Source organism: Pempheris klunzingeri, chromosome 24 (genome assembly GCF_042242105.1).
Source record: "Pempheris klunzingeri isolate RE-2024b chromosome 24, fPemKlu1.hap1, whole genome shotgun sequence".
In the NCBI taxonomy this organism is placed as follows: domain Eukaryota; kingdom Metazoa; phylum Chordata; class Actinopteri; order Acropomatiformes; family Pempheridae; genus Pempheris; species Pempheris klunzingeri.
The window spans coordinates 13,578,412-13,594,497 of NC_092035.1; the positions used below are offsets into that span (position 1 = coordinate 13,578,412).

Genomic DNA, 16,086 nt, shown 5'->3' on the forward strand with positions numbered 1-16,086 from the left:
TCAAGTTTAAAAATGATTAAACAAATCTGAATCTAGAGTTTATGTGATTTATTTCAGAGGGAAAAAAAATTAATTATTCTTCAGTATATAGCATGTTACTAATATAACTGGATATGGTTAGTCAAACTAATGTCACATCACATAAGAAAATAGGACAGTCCTTAAAAAATAGCAAGAATTTGAAAGTATTAACATAAACATCTTAAAAATAACATCCTCACTCTTTAGAGCAAAATAAGATTAATCCATTATAGTAATCTGATAGGATTTCACATGAGAGCACCAGGGCTCTCCCATATTTCATCATCATAAATATTCCATGCAACTCTATCTGTGGCCGTCAAGTCACGGCTGTCGCAGTCTTTGGCGGGTGTCTCTTCAGTATTTTGGATGACATCCCCTGAAACCTGCTCAGCTGAGTCCACACGAAGATCCCCGGATGTTTCCGAGCATACTTGATCACTCTGCAAACCCTGGTCCTGACAGTTTTGTGGCATGTTCTGGTCTATTCCAACGGCTTCACTTGTTTCTGTAATAGCTTCTGCTGATCTTCTCTCCCCGCCACCCAGGGACAGGGGCACGGCCCTGGCTTTCTCGGATGGCTTTTCCCGCCTCCCTTTGTGCTCTCCGTTTGGGATAGCTGGTGTGGCTCTGTTCTTTACCACCTCCTGGTTCGGAGGTCTGCTCTCCAGGCCAAAGAAGTTGCTTTGGACAACGTAGCGCACACACTGCAGGAGGACGTTCCTCTCATGGCGGATATCTGGGGCCAGTAACTACACAGAGTGAAAGAAAACAGAGAAACTGTTAACATGCTTTATGTAGACAATACACATTTAAATGTCATTTTTCTTTTTCAGTTTAAAGCATCAGATATCCGATGTCTCCTTACCATCTCAAGTAGAGTGGGACGTCTTGCCTGCCGTGTATCTTGCCGTCCTCCTCTACCACCCCTTCCTCCCCTGCCTCCTCTTCCTCTTCTGCTGTGGTGTGTGTAAAGGGCACAGTCAGGCTGGGGGGCTCTGTGAGCCTCTGCACTGTGCAATGAGGTCTCCTGGCCTCTAGATGGTCGTCTGTCCTGGTAATTTGGTGGTATTGTGTTTAGCAGAGCCTGGTTTTCTTGCACAAGGTCTCTGGCTCTCTGAATGGGGGCGGCTGAAACACAAGGAAAAGGAATAAAAAGAACACAGGATGTAAGAGATGGTAAAATTTGTTTCCTTGTACGTTATGTGTATGTTTTTTTGACAGAGTACAACCAAACCCTATATAATACAGCCTTTCTTGAGTCAAATTAAACTACTTTATTAATTATCCAGGGTATAGATAAATAGTCATGACAATTCAACAGTAACAATCCTCCACTTACAGGTGACACGAGTCAACTTCACAAGTGAAATACCAGCAAAAAAATTCAACAATGTCACTCAAAAATGCAGCCAAGATAAAATAGTGTCTGGTCATATGCCACTATTGTTTTAGTGTTATATGCCGATGCTGAAGTTACAGATATTCTCCTACTGTTCCACTGGCTTATGGACCTTTTAAATTGAGTACCTCTTGTAGATAGCACTCTCTGCCATCACATGGATGGTACATCACTCTTGTTTTGGTGTCATGGGTTGTTTTTTAGTGGTATTCCTCTTTAGCTAGTGGTGTGTTGCTGTTATTCTTTTGGCATATGGCACATTGAATCAGTCCATCCTTCCTGTTGCTGCCACTGCCACACACCACTCCACACGAGCTTATAGTGATTCTCACTGGCACGTGCAACTGATACAACGAATTGACTGCTGTTCCACAGACACAAAAAGACATTTTGACTGAATGTCCATTTGGCATGTAGCTACAATTGCTTGCTATGCTGGCTCAGCAACCACAAAAGTTCATCTTTGCCTTCATTGGAAATGCTGCCTGAGTCACATTGTAGCTGCTAATGAGATGTAAGCAGGGTGCTGTTTTTTATTAGCCATGCTTGCAGAGTGTCACTGGTTACAGACTAACTGGCACACAGCAGCGGCATACACCAGAACAGCAGCATCCCAGTAATCAACAGTGACATACCACTAAAACAAAAGTAGAATAGCATTAGCTACTTCTTGATTTTGTCACTCAAGAGAAGATTAGATACATTTTCATTAATTTCCAGCAAAGAAATTCGCTTGTGGTGCAGCATTAAATGAGTGGTGCCTGTAAATCCATACTGGATAATCCTAAGGCACACATCCTGTTCGGCAGCAGGTTGAGGATGGTGGCAAACTCACCCTCTGGTTCACTGTCACTGTCACTCGTGGAGCCGTAGTTTGCCACCAGGGAGCCCAGAGCTGAGCTCATCTGTTTAGGAGCCACCACCAGGCTGTCTGTCCCGGCCTCAGCAGCTGGATCCTCTCTGTCAGAATCTGGAAGCACATGAGAAACACATTACTTATACTAATGCTTATGAGTTACTATTACTGTTGTTTGTTACATCTAAAACACAGTCAATATAAAACAAACGGCAATCTGTCCATGAAGTCCAAAAATATGATATGGATGTGTCGGACAAGTGGCTCACCGTGGTCACTGCTGGCCAGCACTCCCAGTGGATCCCTGTCCCTGCAGCGCTGGGTGAGTGACGGAGGACCGTCTGTAGCACGGCTGTCTGATGGGTGAGGCCCTTGAGGGTGTCGCCCATGGAACCCTCTGTTATCCCAGCCACGACCCCGACCACGACCTCGACCCCGACCCCATCCTCGTCCCCGTCCTCTGCCTCTCATTCGTCTGCGAAAAGAATATTAAAAGTTAAGATTTAGATTCAGACCTCACATCAAAGCAAATGAGTGCAAATACACTCTTGTGTCTGGTTTACAGTACAAACATAGTATTTACACATCTAATGTGTATATTTACCCAAACTGAGCCGTCTCTAGAACAGCTCCAGTGTCCTCCCGTGCCTCCATCATTTTTTTCTTCTTTTCCATATTCACAAGTGTTGGATAGTTTCTGGAAAGAAAATTAAAGCTCTAGTTGAACAACAACAATCTTTACATTTAGCTGATCATCATAGGTAAGATCTATGCATGTAAAACATAGGAAATCTGCATCATCTTGACTTATACTGACTTGCGCCGCTCTTCTCTCCATTTTGATATCTCCTCCGGCGTGTCCAGCTTGATTCTTTTAGCTCCTGGTGCATGGTTCTGCAGTCAGGATATGAAAACACTGACATTAGCCGAGGAAAATGCTGAGAGTTTTAGATACTCAGCGAGTCGATTCACTTACATTTTTCCAGTGGATGCTGACTATTTTTTCATGAGCCATGAAGCTGCAGTCGGGCACAGAACACTATGAAAGAGATGTGATGGAGGCAGTCAGTACATTTAAATACTGAGCACAAATGTCATGAAATGAAGAAAAATATACTGTATGAAACTAAATTACCTTGACATGTTGGGAAACATGTTCATTGTACTTCTCCTGGTTTTTGAAGCCCCGGTCACAGGTGTCACAAAAATGGGAAAACTCTGGTTCCTTCTTATTTTTCTGCTTTGGGTTAAACACAAATCAGTTCACCATAAAGCTGTATAGCATACAGCTTCTTCTCAGTGCACAGTTCACTGCTGCTGTATAACACACACCATTAAAATCACAATTTTGATTTAAGTGGAAGTGTTCCAGCAGATAGTTACCTTCTTCCCATGGTTGTTGGGGGGTCCATGATTCTGTCTTCCTCCTCCATGCCCCCCCTGATGCCACTCATGACCAAAGTTTTGACCTGAAGGCAAGAATGAAGTTAGACTGTACCTAAACCTTCAAAATGTGACAATATTTTCTTTATGATGGGGCACAGAGTTCCAAACTGGAGGTGTGGACTTTGAAAAGCGTGAACATTTATTAGAGAGGTTATAAACAAACAAGGCATTGGTGGCATTATGGGAAATGTAGGTTTTTGGACTTTGATCCTCATTACTAAGTGTGGGCCTGTGCTAATCATGACCTTTCTTTTTTGTCTCTTCTTGGCCCCCAATTTTCTAGAGGTATAAGCCTACATCTCCTAGCCTGAGCGGAGTATCCCTTTAAAGGTTTCCCAGTGTTTTTATACTATTTGGTTAGTGATATGGTCAGGTTACAAATCATTAGTGATATGGTCATGATGGTGACATTCCGTGTGAAAGACAATATGGTTGGATCACTTCAGGAATCAGTGCAGCCTGTATGACCATCTGAGATAACATTTAAACTACAGCAATACATTACTGACATTAGCACAGGTTGTGATTTTGATGATTCATTAAGTTAAAGCAATTATAATGATTTCAAGGAAATTCAAGGAAAGTATGTTTAAAACTGGCTGCATCTCTGCTAAGTTTGCGATAATACCGTGAGTTTGATTACTATTAACAGATTACTGATTAGACAACTCACCGTATGGACGTTTAGGTCCATAGTTTCCACGGCCTGATGGCAAACCAAACCCTGCCGCTGCCCCACGATGCCACCCCGCCTGGCCGCTGTGGTCCCAGCTGGGCTCGGTCCAGCTCCACATGTTGGGGTGGAAGCTACTGGAGCGGGGCTGCTGGTGGTGCTGGAGAGACTGGATGGAGTTTGGAGGAGGGCAGCCGAAGTCCGGCGGAGGATAGTGTCCCGGTTCACTCATGGTACACGCCCGAAGTCTGTGTTTACACCGACTGTGAAGTTAATTTGGAGCAAATTTGGGGCTCTCGCCGTGCAGCTCTCACATGTGCATGTTTTGCTCTAGTTTACACACATGTTCGTCACTTCCGCAAAAGCAGGAAGCACATAAAACCATCGCATAAAACATATGAACACCGGGAAAATACAAAATATTAACGGCGGCTATCATAATACACCTATTAGAGCTTTGTGATAATTGTACATATCATCTTCAACTGATAATTTGGGTGATCTGCGAGTTTATTTAATGTATTACTTTTAAAGCCGGCATGTGTGCGCCAACTTCCGTCGAGCTTTAGCGGTAGGCTCTGTTTGGGTTGCCAGGTTGAGGAGGAGAAAGTCGAAGATAAATTATTTTCCACTTTTAAAGAAATATATATGGAGTAACCAAATCCTGGTTAATATATGAAAACACAAAAGCAAGTTAAGTCTCAATGTAGGCATAATATGTGTTAAACGAGTGGCAACCCATTTTTACAGGACAACTCTACCTTTATTTGGGGTTTTACAACATATTAAGCGCAAAATTGCGCAGTTTCAAAGACAATACTACAACATAAATCACTCTTAGACAACATTCACTATTCATGTCATTTAAACATTAATGTTTGTGTTTGAAAATAAGCTAAAATATGAGTAAAATCACAACGTCACGTGTGGTATGGGGGGATATCGTGTGAAACGACGTGGCAACCCAGCAGTTTCCTGGTGCCGTCTCTCGCCGCGTGTGTTTCAGGCAGAGCAGGAGCAGCAGCAGCAGTGGCATCGTGGTGTCCGAGCAAAACCTGAAGGCTCTCAGCTCAGAGAGAAACCAAAGTCTATTGAAGTAACCGAGCTGCTGCCAAAATGCTCGTGTTATTTGAGACCGCCGCTGGATATGCAATTTTTAAGGTATGTTTTTACATCTTGTCATGTAAAGAATCGGTAATAATTGCGCACCACCTACTTGCGTTAGCTTCAGTTAGCCACATAGCTAACAGTTAGTTACCCAAATGTCGTGCTGGTTCAGATCTAGACAACTTAACAGGCAGTGAACAAAGTAAAATGTAATGTTTTGGTTTGTATGCTAGTACATGAACTGGCTGATTAGCGATGATTTGCTCGCATATTAGCGTTTTTGCTGATGCTCAAGCTAATTCAAGTTAGCATGAAGGCCCTGTAACCACGTGTGCATGTCGACACTAAAGTTAACTTCAGTGAATGCAGCCTTGCCTCACTTAACACCCACGTGTACATCAGATATTAGACATTTATTGATGTTATGTGATCAGCACTCATCCTGAATGGCCCACAGAAGAGGTTGTGATCCATAGAGACATTATACATACCTGTGCTGGTTTGGCTGCTCCATCAGGCCTCTTTAATGCATGACAGCTGACTTTAAGTGTGTTACCTTTCAGGTTCTCGATGAATCCAAGCTGCAACAGGTCGACAGCCTGTATAAGGAGTTTGAAACTCCAGAAAAAGCGAACAAAATGTAAGTGTTAATGCAGTATTTAGACTCTGTCTGGCTGATTCGTCACATTGTTAAAGCTAGTGGAGGCCATGTGTCCTCACTGCTCTTGTTTTCTTCCTGCTAGTGTGAAGCTGAAGCACTTTGAGAAGTTTCAGGACACAACAGAGGCCCTAGCAGGTAATGATGCATGTCCTTCTGCACTAATGTGTACCTGAGTTCTGTGGTCTGTGATGTATTTCTGTGTCTGATAAAAGCATGAGGCATTCCACAGTATTCGTCACTACCCCTGAGACCTCATCTTTTCTTGTTAGCAGGTAGTTTAGATAGTGAAAAAAGCATGGATTAGATTAGATGCTCTACAATCCCCCTTCAGGCGCTGACTCTTTTTGGGCTAGTTTATATGCATGTTGGAGTGTATTTAATGCAATGTTCCTATACCTCTGCTCCACAGCTGCAACTGCCCTTGTCGAGGGAAAAATTGGCAAGAGTTTGAAGAAAGTGCTGAAGAAAGTTGTTGCCAAGGAGGCTCATGAGCAGCTGGCCATCAGTGATGTTAAACTAGGTGGTGTCATCAAAGTAAGTGTCGTCATTGATATTCAGTTCCCAAGTATTATATGCAAGTGTGGTGTGTCTAACTGTTTGTGGTTTTCAGGAAAAGCTGGACCTGAGCTGTGTTCACAGCCCTGCCGTGGCTGAACTGATGAGATGCATCAGGGGCCAGATGGAGAACCTCATCACTGGACTTCCTCCCAGGGAGATCAGCGCCATGTCTCTGGGGTTGGCTCACAGGTACATGGCACGCAGACACAGTGCTGCAGAAATGTGACTGCTGCCTATGATTACACCTGCTGTCTGAAACTTCCTTGTAGATTTCCCTCAGCATTCGTCACTACCACTGAGGCAGCAGTCTTTCCATCGTCATACTAAATAATTCAGAAATATTTTGCTGTGTGAAGTAACTATAATAAGTATTTTTGTCTCTGTGTTCTCCAGTTTATCCCGCTACAAGCTGAAGTTCAGCCCAGACAAAGTGGACACCATGATTGTGCAGGCCATCTGTAAGTTGTCTTCATTATGATATGAAGTATATTGTAATGAATAGAGCTGCAACTAATTATTTTCATTAGCAAGTCAACTGATTGTTTTTCTCAGTGAATCGATTGTTTGGTCCAAGTTGACATAATCAACCTGCCCTTTTAGTCCAAGTCCAAAAATAGTCTAACAAATACTTCCATTTTTGATAAACTGTCTCACCGTGTCACATTTTCCTCTTTGTTTCTTCAGCTCTTTTGGATGACCTGGACAAGGAGCTTAACAACTACATTATGCGCTGCAGGGAATGGTACGGCTGGCACTTTCCTGAGCTGGGAAAGGTCATCACAGATAACTTGGCCTACTGCAAAGCTGTCCGCAAAATTGGTAAGAATAATTTCCACTTCCACATAACTCTTTAAAGAGGTACTGTTGTGTTTTAGTATTGAATTTCCACGTTTCCAAGTTAGGAGGGGTGCCAGAGAGGCATTAAAAAAGAATCAAATGGGTGTATCACAGGCTGAGATTCTGACTTTTTGTCTCTAGTGTGGGTCAGACATCAAAACTCTGGCTCCTACATTTCCCATAATGTAACTCATTAGAATATTTTGTTAGTCATCCTGTGCCTGGTAAACGCCCACATCTTTGAAAACTGTTTTAGATTGTAATGCAGGCTTTCTGTCTCAAAACTCATTAACGTAAACATACATGCATGAAGGTGTCAGTGACGGTGTTCCTGACTAACTAAATGTGTCTGTGTGTGTCCAGGTGATCGCACTAACGTGGCCACCTCCGATTTGTCGGACATCCTCCCAGAGGAAATCGAGGCAGAGGTTAAACTGGCTGCTGAGATCTCCATGGGAACAGAAGTGTCGGAACAGGACATCGGCAACATCAGGCACCTGTGTGATCAGGCACGTCGCTCACATCAATATGTACTTGTTTCCGTTTCACTGTTGAAAATCGACGAGCTCAAGTGACAGTGGTGATGATGACGACAGTTGTCTTAAACCTGAAACAAATCATGTGGGTTTTCAGTCACTACCTCATCTGAACAGTCACATTTCTTGACTCCTGGGCTGCATTTTTTTCTTTTATGAAGGTTTCTAATCAAGTGGAATGACCCAGAAGTATCAGGGTGGCAATTATGATAAGAGCCAGTCCTGTTCTCTAAATGCTAAGGAAAGGTGCTTCAATGCTTCTTTGCTTATCTCCTTTAGCATAGGGTACACTGGACCATCCTTTAGGAAAGGAGATAACGCCATCCTGTAAATTCCTTCCAGCAACATTGAAGCACTGTGCCATCTGACCGCTCATGTAGCCCAGTGCAAGTGCAGACATATTCTCATATGTCTTTCCTATGTCCTGATCAGTTCTCCTGTATTGGGGCAAAGAGAAAGTGTTTAGGAAAAGCCCATTTCTTTGAGTGTTAAATCACAGTGCTTCTAACTGCAGAAAGGCCATAAGAGCTTTTGACTTTATTTCATTATCTCCTCTGTTCCCACAGGTGATTGAGATAACAGAATACCGCACTCAGCTCTATGACTACCTGAAGAACCGAATGATGGCAATCGCCCCCAACCTGACAGTAATGGTGGGCGAGCTGGTTGGCGCACGTCTCATCTCACACGCAGGTAAATCGCAGACAAGAGACCGTGTGAAAACCAGCCAAGCGGTGATGATGATGACATTACGTCACTTTCCTGAAATTGACTGATGGTTTTAAGTCACTACCTCATCTGAGCTTGTGTTAAGAGGTTGCAGTGCGCAGGTATTAGTGAGAGCATCATATTTACTCTTCTGTCTTGTCGCCCTATCATAAAGGGTCCCTTCTGAATCTGGCAAAGCATCCGGCCTCCACAGTGCAGATCCTCGGAGCAGAGAAGGCTCTGTTCAGAGCCCTGAAGACCCGCAAAGACACACCAAAGTACGGTCTCATCTATCACGCCTCCCTTGTGGGCCAGACCACTGCCAAGAATAAGGGCAAGGTATGTGCAGTAACGGGACCAAGGAATGATCAACACAGTCTGGTGGGTAGAAAATAAACATGGGCTTCTCTTTTTGCAACATTTGTCCAGATCTCCAGAATGCTGGCAGCTAAAGCAGCCCTGGCTATTCGCTATGATGCTCTGGGAGAGGACACGAATGCAGAAATGGGAGCAGAGAACCGTGCCAAGCTGGAGGCCAGGCTGCGCCAGCTGGAGGAGAAGGGAGTGAGTACAATTACTACTGAAAGATATTTATCCCTTTTAGGTGTCCTAATTAGTATGCTGAAATTTACACTCCTGGGTGTCTGATCTCATCTTATTTTTGCTTCTCAGATTCGAAGAATCAGTGGAACAGGCAAAGCAATGGCCAAGGCAGACAAATACCAGCACAAGAGGTGAATAGTCACAAACTGCATCTTTCCAAAGATTTTACGTTGGCATGTGTAAATATGAAGACTGTTTAAAAACACTGCTTTTTTTTCCTCCACAGTGAAGTGAGAATTTACGACCCATCTGGTGATTCTACAATTCCCTCCACCTCTAAGAAGAGGAAGTTTGAAGAGGTAGAGGAAGAAGAGGACGCGGCTGCACCTGAAACGCCGGTGGTCAAATCCAAAAAGCCCAAAAAGGAAGCTGTAGCAGAAGGTGGGTGGAATGGTGATGAATCTAATCTCATGAGAAGGTGTTCATAATGGAGTTTATGATGCTTAAGGAGTTTTTTTCCCCTCTAAAAAAAAAGAAGAAGAAGAAGCGGCAGCAGAGGAGACTCCCAAGAAGAAGAAGAAAAAGAAGGTCAAAGCAGAGCCTGTAGCCGAGGAACCACAGGAGGAAGAGGTCGCAGCAACAGAGGTAGGAATTTAGGACTTGATCCCAAGGCTAAAGACAATTGTTGAGATTTGACAAGTTTTCCTGTGCTGTTTTTTTTTTTGTTGAATATTTGTTTTCTGTCTGCAGTCAACAGAAAAGAAGAAAAAGAAGAAAAAAAAGAAGGTCAAGGAGGAGGAAGAAGATGAATGAAAGAGTGGAGAGTGTACATATTTCCTGTTTTAGTTTTGTAATTTTAGTTTTGTGTTATACATTTATATCTAATTAGGGCAATACTGTATTGAGTGCCTGTTTCTGGACACCAAAAAGAGTTCTTGTCAAAGTACGAAATCAAACGTTGATCTCCTTTTATAACTGTGAGTGAGGTGTTTGACATCACACCAATGGTATTTCCAGTATTAAAGTGAGTGAAAAATGTACAAATTTTATTTTTTTTAATTATGTTTAATCTACTATCCTGCTTTGACAGTTTTTATGTTGATCTGGGAACACATCCAGATGTATTAAATTCAGCCCGGATGAATGAGTTGATGAGGAAAGTTCTCCTCCAGTTCTCTTTATATTGTCCAAGACTGAATGTCTGCCCTGATGAAAATAAACATTTTTTGCTGTAACTGTGTGGTTTGGTTGTATGGATGTAAATAGAATACTGAAGTTGGCTTACGGTCTATGATATAAGCACACCACAGAGGACACTATAGCAAACAGTCTCTAAAAGGGAGTTATACTTGGTTAAAAAAGGAAACGTAAAGCAGAGAATCAACTATACAATATCATGATAATCACCCCAGGTGTTACAAACCCCTTTAAAATACCGGGCACCAAGAAAGGGAACTTTTGGTACTGAAAAAGAAATGGCTATGAGAGTGACTGTAAAATGCACTCAGTACCCTTCACTAGAAGACTACTTGCCTGTTATGAACCTTTTATTAAATTAGACCACCAATGAGTGGAAGGTAACTAACATTTACATTTAAAACGCTGTAAAGTACAAATATGTGATCTTTCAACGTCATGCTGCGTATCCTTTATTACTCAATTTATTTGAGAGCTGTAGTTACTTCTGGCTCCTAAAGATTTAGATATTACATGACATGATGAGCTGCAATGTTATGAATGAATCAACCTAATACTCTAAAATAGTTAAATTGAGCTCCACATTCACCAGCCACAACATTAAAACGCGACACTGACCCAACAATGTGATATAGAACAGTCTTTTTAGACACTTCGACTTGAATGTGCTGTCAGATGATAACTGAGGCTCTGGCAGCTACACACAGACAGTACTAGTGGAGCACAGATCCGCATAATCTAGTGGCTGAATCTGTGCTCTGCTCATATGCCTTGCTTCAGTACCACATGGCGTGGCTGCACGAGAGTCGGGTGTGTTGAGCAGGACTACTAAACCAGATTAATTACTCCAGGGGTCCGAAAGAGGAACACACGACTAAAAATGTCGCAGTTACAAGCGAGGTTCTTCACAGAGAACAAAAGGTGAGCTCTTAGCCCATGAACGCATCATTGGACAACTAAAATGGCTAGCGGCCAGGCAGACTAGCCTAACTAGTAACTCACAGTAAACAGTACCAGCTCTCTTTACTGTGAGACACTATCTTCACCCTTACATGTTAGTATGTGGAGCCCAGCCTCTACTTTACTGTTTAGTTCATTTAGCTAATGTTTTTAGCTTGTTGCTGTAGCTAGCTAATGCTAACTGTCCCAAATCTGCTCTCCACGTATTTGCACCTAATGTTAGCTTTGTTGTACATTGACCTGAGTGACAAATGAGTCCATTTAATGTTGAATGTATAGGTGGATGTGGTGGGTGTAACCTGTACACACTGATGACACACCTTTGTCTGTCTGTAGGTATGTTGTAGATGATGTCCCGTTCTCCATCCCTGCTGGCTCTGAAGTGCAGGACCTCAGCAATGTCATCAACAAGCTGCTGGAGGCCAGAAATGGTAAAAAAAAAAAAAAAAAAAGTATTAGTATGGTTTTCCAGTATTGCTGTCATTGTCTATTATTACTAAACACAGATTCTGATAACACATAACTTGCCTTTTCTTTTTACACCGAGCTTAAATGAGATCAGATGCTTAATTTACTTGTACTATCATGATGTTTACATGTTCCACAGCATCTCACACCAAAGTGGAGTTCGACTTCCTGGTCAGGGGTCATTTCCTGCGGACGTCGCTGTCCACTCACATGGAGACAGAGGGCATATCAACGGTATGACTGGCCGTCACTGCTTAAACCTGACTTGATGTGCTGTGGGCCTGTTACATTAATGGCTCTTCATACTTGTACTTGTCCTTTTCAAAGGATTTCAGATTCTTCTTTGTATTCTAGCGAAGCAGGGACTGATTAAAGAGATATGGGTCTGTGGGATTTAAGTCATTTAATTGCCTGAGAATGCATATTTTGATATTATATAGTGTTTCTGTGTGTGTTTCAGGAAGAAGTGGTGGAGATTGAGTACGTGGAGAGGATCACAGCCCCAGAGCCAGAGGAGTGTATGATGCACGACGACTGGATTAGCTCAGTGGACGCAGATGCTGAATGGTAAGATGACAGAGATCAGACTGTCAAAGGGGGGAAATGTTGCCCAGGATCACATTTTCTGCTTTGTTTTGTATCACATTTACATTTTCTCATGTAACTAATTGCTTCAAAACATCCAAGAAATTGTTTGCTGCACATTAGCATCACACAACATCACATAGTTCTGGTCCCAAGCAAGATTTGTTGCTAGTGTTCTGAATAATATTTTATTTAGTTTTCTTTACTGATAAGTATATCTAGATAAACATCATTGTTTTGTATTGCTTGTCCTTTGTCTGAATATATGTGTGTGAAATCTACCATAATCGCTGTGTTTCCTTACTTTTATCTTTTTTTTTTTTTGCAGGATCCTAACAGGGTCATATGACAAGACGGCCAGGATCTGGTCTGTGGAGGGCAAGGCGGTGATGACGGTGGCCGGACACACCGATGTGGTCAAAGATGTAGCCTGGGTCAAGAGAGGTGAGCAGGACAGAATGACAGACATTCACTTTGCTAGCAGCAGTGACAAGCTTTAAAACATCTGCGTCGCCGTTTCTCTGCAGAAGGCCTGACCTCTCTGCTTCTGACCGCCTCTCTGGACCAAAACATCCTGCTGTGGGAGTGGAACTCTGAGAGGAACAAGGTGAAAGCCAGACACTGCTGCCGGGGACACACGGGGAGCGTTGATACAGTCGCCACAGACCCCAGCGGCTCGAAGGTAAATAGAGACGCAAAGTGGTTAAGAAGAACAAGGAAGGAGAATGAGGAGGGACAAATTTAAGGGCTTTCACAGTTATTTGTCAGTTAAAGCATTTGTGTTGCTCCCACACAGTTCTGCAGTGGCTCTTGGGACAAAATGTTGAAGATTTGGTCAGCAGGTACGTTGCCAGTATGATTGAATGCCTCTTCAACAATAATGAATAAAAAAAATTTCTAACACATTCCAACCTTATTCCTGCGCTGCTAGTGCCGTCTGATGAGGCGGACGAGGTCGAAGAACCTGCCGACAGACCGAGGAAGAAACAGAAGACCCAACAGCTTGGCCTCACCAGGGTGGGTGTAGAGTATGAGCTGATAATCAATCAAAAGTGATGCATTAGTGCAGGTTAACATGCTGAATGTGAAAAGAGATCAAAAAGTGTGGGCTGTGTGTTCCTCATGCCAACGCAGACTCCCCTGATGACGCTGTCCGGACACAACGAGGCAGTGTCCTCTGTCCTGTGGTGCGACAGTGAGGAAGTTTGTAGTGCATCATGGGACCACACCATCCGCGTGTGGGACGTGGAGACGGGAGGAGTGAAGACTACGCTGGTGAGAAACACAGACAAGCAGAAATCGTAGTGGACCGCACAAAGTTTGTAACTGCAATTTGAAAAGAAAACTGCAGGCAATATTTCAAGTTTTACCAGAAATGATGGTATAAAGCAAAAACAGTAACACTCACCATTTCCTCCATGTTTTACTTTACACTGTCAGTGAATTTCATGGCTGTTTCAACCTTTTGAATGCTTAATTGTGTTTTCTTGCATTTCTCTAAAAACATACTTTCAAACCCAAAAAACTGGGAGAACATTTTTGAATAGTAACATTAGTAACAATTTTAGAAACTTAGAAACACCCAGGCACCATTTCTTTGGCATTTCCTGTGATTAACTCACTGAGGTTTTTGTCGTCTCCACAGACGGGCAGTAAAGTGTTTAACTGTATTTCCTACTCGCCTCTGTGTCGACGGCTGGCCTCAGGCAGCACTGACAGACACATCAGACTGTGGGACCCTCGCACCAAAGGTACCGCTTTTTGTCTGTTTCAGCAGCACTGATGTGTCCCCACTCTCTGTGAGCACTTTGCCTCTCATGAACGTCCCCCTCTTCTCCTTTCCACTCCAGACGGGTCGCTGGTGCTGCTGTCTCTGACCTCCCACACTGGCTGGGTCACTGCCGTGAAGTGGGCGCCGTCACACGAGCACCAGCTGGTCTCCGGCTCCCTTGACAACTTGGTCAAACTGTGGGACACCAGAAGGTCTGTGAAGCACATAGTTCAGTGGATACTTAGAGTATAAATGTGTTGTCCAGTCAAAGTTTTATTTTTAAAAAGTCCAATTAACTAGGAGAGCAGAAGCTGGGTCATTATCCATGCTGTTAGTGTGTGTGAGAGAGCGCCGGAGCAGACACGTAGAGGCGGATACGTCTGCTCCGTCTTATCTCTCCTTAAATGCTGTGTTGAAGGCGCTCAGTGAATAAAGTTAACTATAAATGTTGCTGTCATGTCTCCCAGCTGTAAGGCTCCCCTGTATGACCTGGCGGCCCACGAGGACAAAGTGTTTTGTGTGGACTGGACAGAAAGTGGGGTAAGACCACACATATAGTCCCAAAGCAGAGAATATTCAGTGTTTGATCCAGTGGAAAATTGAGGATATAATACACTGAAGACAGAAGTTGCATGATTTCTTACTATCTCGTTTCACTGTTTACTTTCCATTTTCAGCTGATGTTGAGCGGAGGTGCGGATAACAAGCTGTACACCTACAGATACTCAGCCTGTCAGACGGATGCCGGGGCGTAGGCTCCACAGCCAGCATGGAGTGCAGAGATCCACCACATCCACCACCACAGACCAGACATAAAGACTTTCCTGGATACGTTTACCCCCCCCTTCCGTTTTAAAACATATTTTCTTATGGACTGTCGTTGTTTTCATGTGATCCGAGAAAACTATAAATTAATTTTGTCTCCTAAAATGTGTCTTCTGTTTAATGTTTCACTCAATACTGCTTGATTGTAGATTTGTGATATTTTCATGGTGGTTCTTGGTTTTCTAAGCAGGTGGAAGACACTTTGAGGATGCAATAAACACAGAATAGCGATTTAATGAATTGAATTAAAATGTGGCGTTAGATTTGTATTGATTGTTTTATTTCTTGACCTCCAGGGTGCCTAATTAGACTATTAATAGTGGAAGTAAGACATCAATAATTATGTCAGGTTAAGTCACATTGTGCAACAGTACACAATGAACTTCCTTGTGTTTTGGCTGCAAAAAGAAAAACCTGCTGTCTTGTGGGTTTAATGACTTTTTCCTCCTCAGACTGGTTTGACCAGAGAGCAGGAAAAACGAAGAGCTCTCCCTCTGCTTATTTTTTATTGCACTACAAAATCAAAATGATAGAGGACTTTAGTCCCGAAGGGAAATTAAATTGCCATAGCAGCCAGGTACATCTGAATACAATAGAATACCGTTAAAATAAAGCTAGAAAGGGGAGAATCAAAATTACAGGCTAAGGTATATATGTAGAGACATCAGCTGAAAATGGAAACAGGTAAACAGAGAAACAAGATAGACATGACAAAATGCTTCTGTCCTCAGTGTATTGAAGAATTTTTTGTTTTATTTATCTACATTCAATGCTCAATTTCCCACTGGATCAAACACTAAATATTCTCTGCTTTGGGATTACATATATAAATATGTACACAATGGTACAAAATGATGATTATAATAACAGTAGTGGTGATAATGCATGAATTATTTTATACTGAGTTATGCTGTTGTATATATAATGATATA

General features: G+C 42.7%; 3 protein-coding genes and 3 non-coding genes across 7 annotated transcripts; 5 read left to right on the forward strand and 1 right to left on the reverse strand.

Annotated features, from left to right (window-relative positions):
* Nucleotides 1–63: 63 nt before the first annotated feature.
* Nucleotides 64–4,643, reverse strand: nufip1 (nuclear FMR1 interacting protein 1). 2 transcript variants are annotated; one of them, XM_070855726.1, is made up of 10 exons: nucleotides 4,399–4,643; nucleotides 3,663–3,748; nucleotides 3,415–3,516; nucleotides 3,256–3,318; nucleotides 3,097–3,173; nucleotides 2,884–2,976; nucleotides 2,549–2,754; nucleotides 2,259–2,393; nucleotides 890–1,152; nucleotides 64–773 (listed from the first exon to the last, which is right to left on the reverse strand). In XM_070855726.1, exons 1-10 carry the CDS (start codon nucleotides 4,628–4,630, stop codon nucleotides 270–272), a joined length of 1,761 nt encoding a protein of 586 aa, XP_070711827.1. In that variant the 5' UTR covers nucleotides 4,631–4,643; the 3' UTR covers nucleotides 64–269. The 2 variants fall into 2 exon arrangements, with proteins under 2 accessions (XP_070711827.1, XP_070711826.1); XM_070855725.1 differs by having other exon boundaries at nucleotides 3,415–3,519.
* Nucleotides 4,644–5,415: 772 nt separating this feature from the next.
* Nucleotides 5,416–10,583, forward strand: nop58 (NOP58 ribonucleoprotein homolog (yeast)). The gene is made up of 15 exons (XM_070855472.1): nucleotides 5,416–5,559; nucleotides 6,069–6,145; nucleotides 6,249–6,301; nucleotides 6,576–6,700; nucleotides 6,777–6,913; nucleotides 7,118–7,182; nucleotides 7,409–7,543; nucleotides 7,925–8,070; nucleotides 8,664–8,790; nucleotides 8,981–9,144; nucleotides 9,235–9,369; nucleotides 9,478–9,539; nucleotides 9,635–9,789; nucleotides 9,884–9,993; nucleotides 10,099–10,583. The coding sequence occupies exons 1-15, from the start codon at nucleotides 5,515–5,517 to the stop codon at nucleotides 10,159–10,161; spliced, it is 1,599 nt and encodes a 532-aa protein (XP_070711573.1). The 5' UTR covers nucleotides 5,416–5,514; the 3' UTR covers nucleotides 10,162–10,583.
* LOC139224171 (small nucleolar RNA SNORD70) lies at nucleotides 6,947–7,035 on the forward strand. Its single transcript, XR_011586234.1, has one exon. It is a non-coding gene; the product is annotated as a small nucleolar RNA SNORD70 (small nucleolar RNA).
* On the forward strand, nucleotides 8,134–8,217 carry LOC139224173 (small nucleolar RNA SNORD11B). Its single transcript, XR_011586236.1, has one exon. It is a non-coding gene; the product is annotated as a small nucleolar RNA SNORD11B (small nucleolar RNA).
* On the forward strand, nucleotides 8,824–8,906 carry LOC139224174 (small nucleolar RNA SNORD11B). The gene has a single exon (XR_011586237.1). It is a non-coding gene; the product is annotated as a small nucleolar RNA SNORD11B (small nucleolar RNA).
* A 747-nt stretch (nucleotides 10,584–11,330) lies between the features above and the next one.
* On the forward strand, nucleotides 11,331–15,334 carry wdr12 (WD repeat domain 12). Its single transcript, XM_070855635.1, has 13 exons — nucleotides 11,331–11,466; nucleotides 11,842–11,936; nucleotides 12,113–12,207; nucleotides 12,434–12,540; nucleotides 12,887–13,002; nucleotides 13,086–13,240; nucleotides 13,355–13,400; nucleotides 13,490–13,575; nucleotides 13,693–13,833; nucleotides 14,204–14,309; nucleotides 14,409–14,541; nucleotides 14,797–14,869; nucleotides 15,007–15,334. Exons 1-13 carry the CDS (start codon nucleotides 11,426–11,428, stop codon nucleotides 15,082–15,084), a joined length of 1,272 nt encoding a protein of 423 aa, XP_070711736.1. The 5' UTR covers nucleotides 11,331–11,425; the 3' UTR covers nucleotides 15,085–15,334.
* Nucleotides 15,335–16,086: the final 752 nt, after the last annotated feature.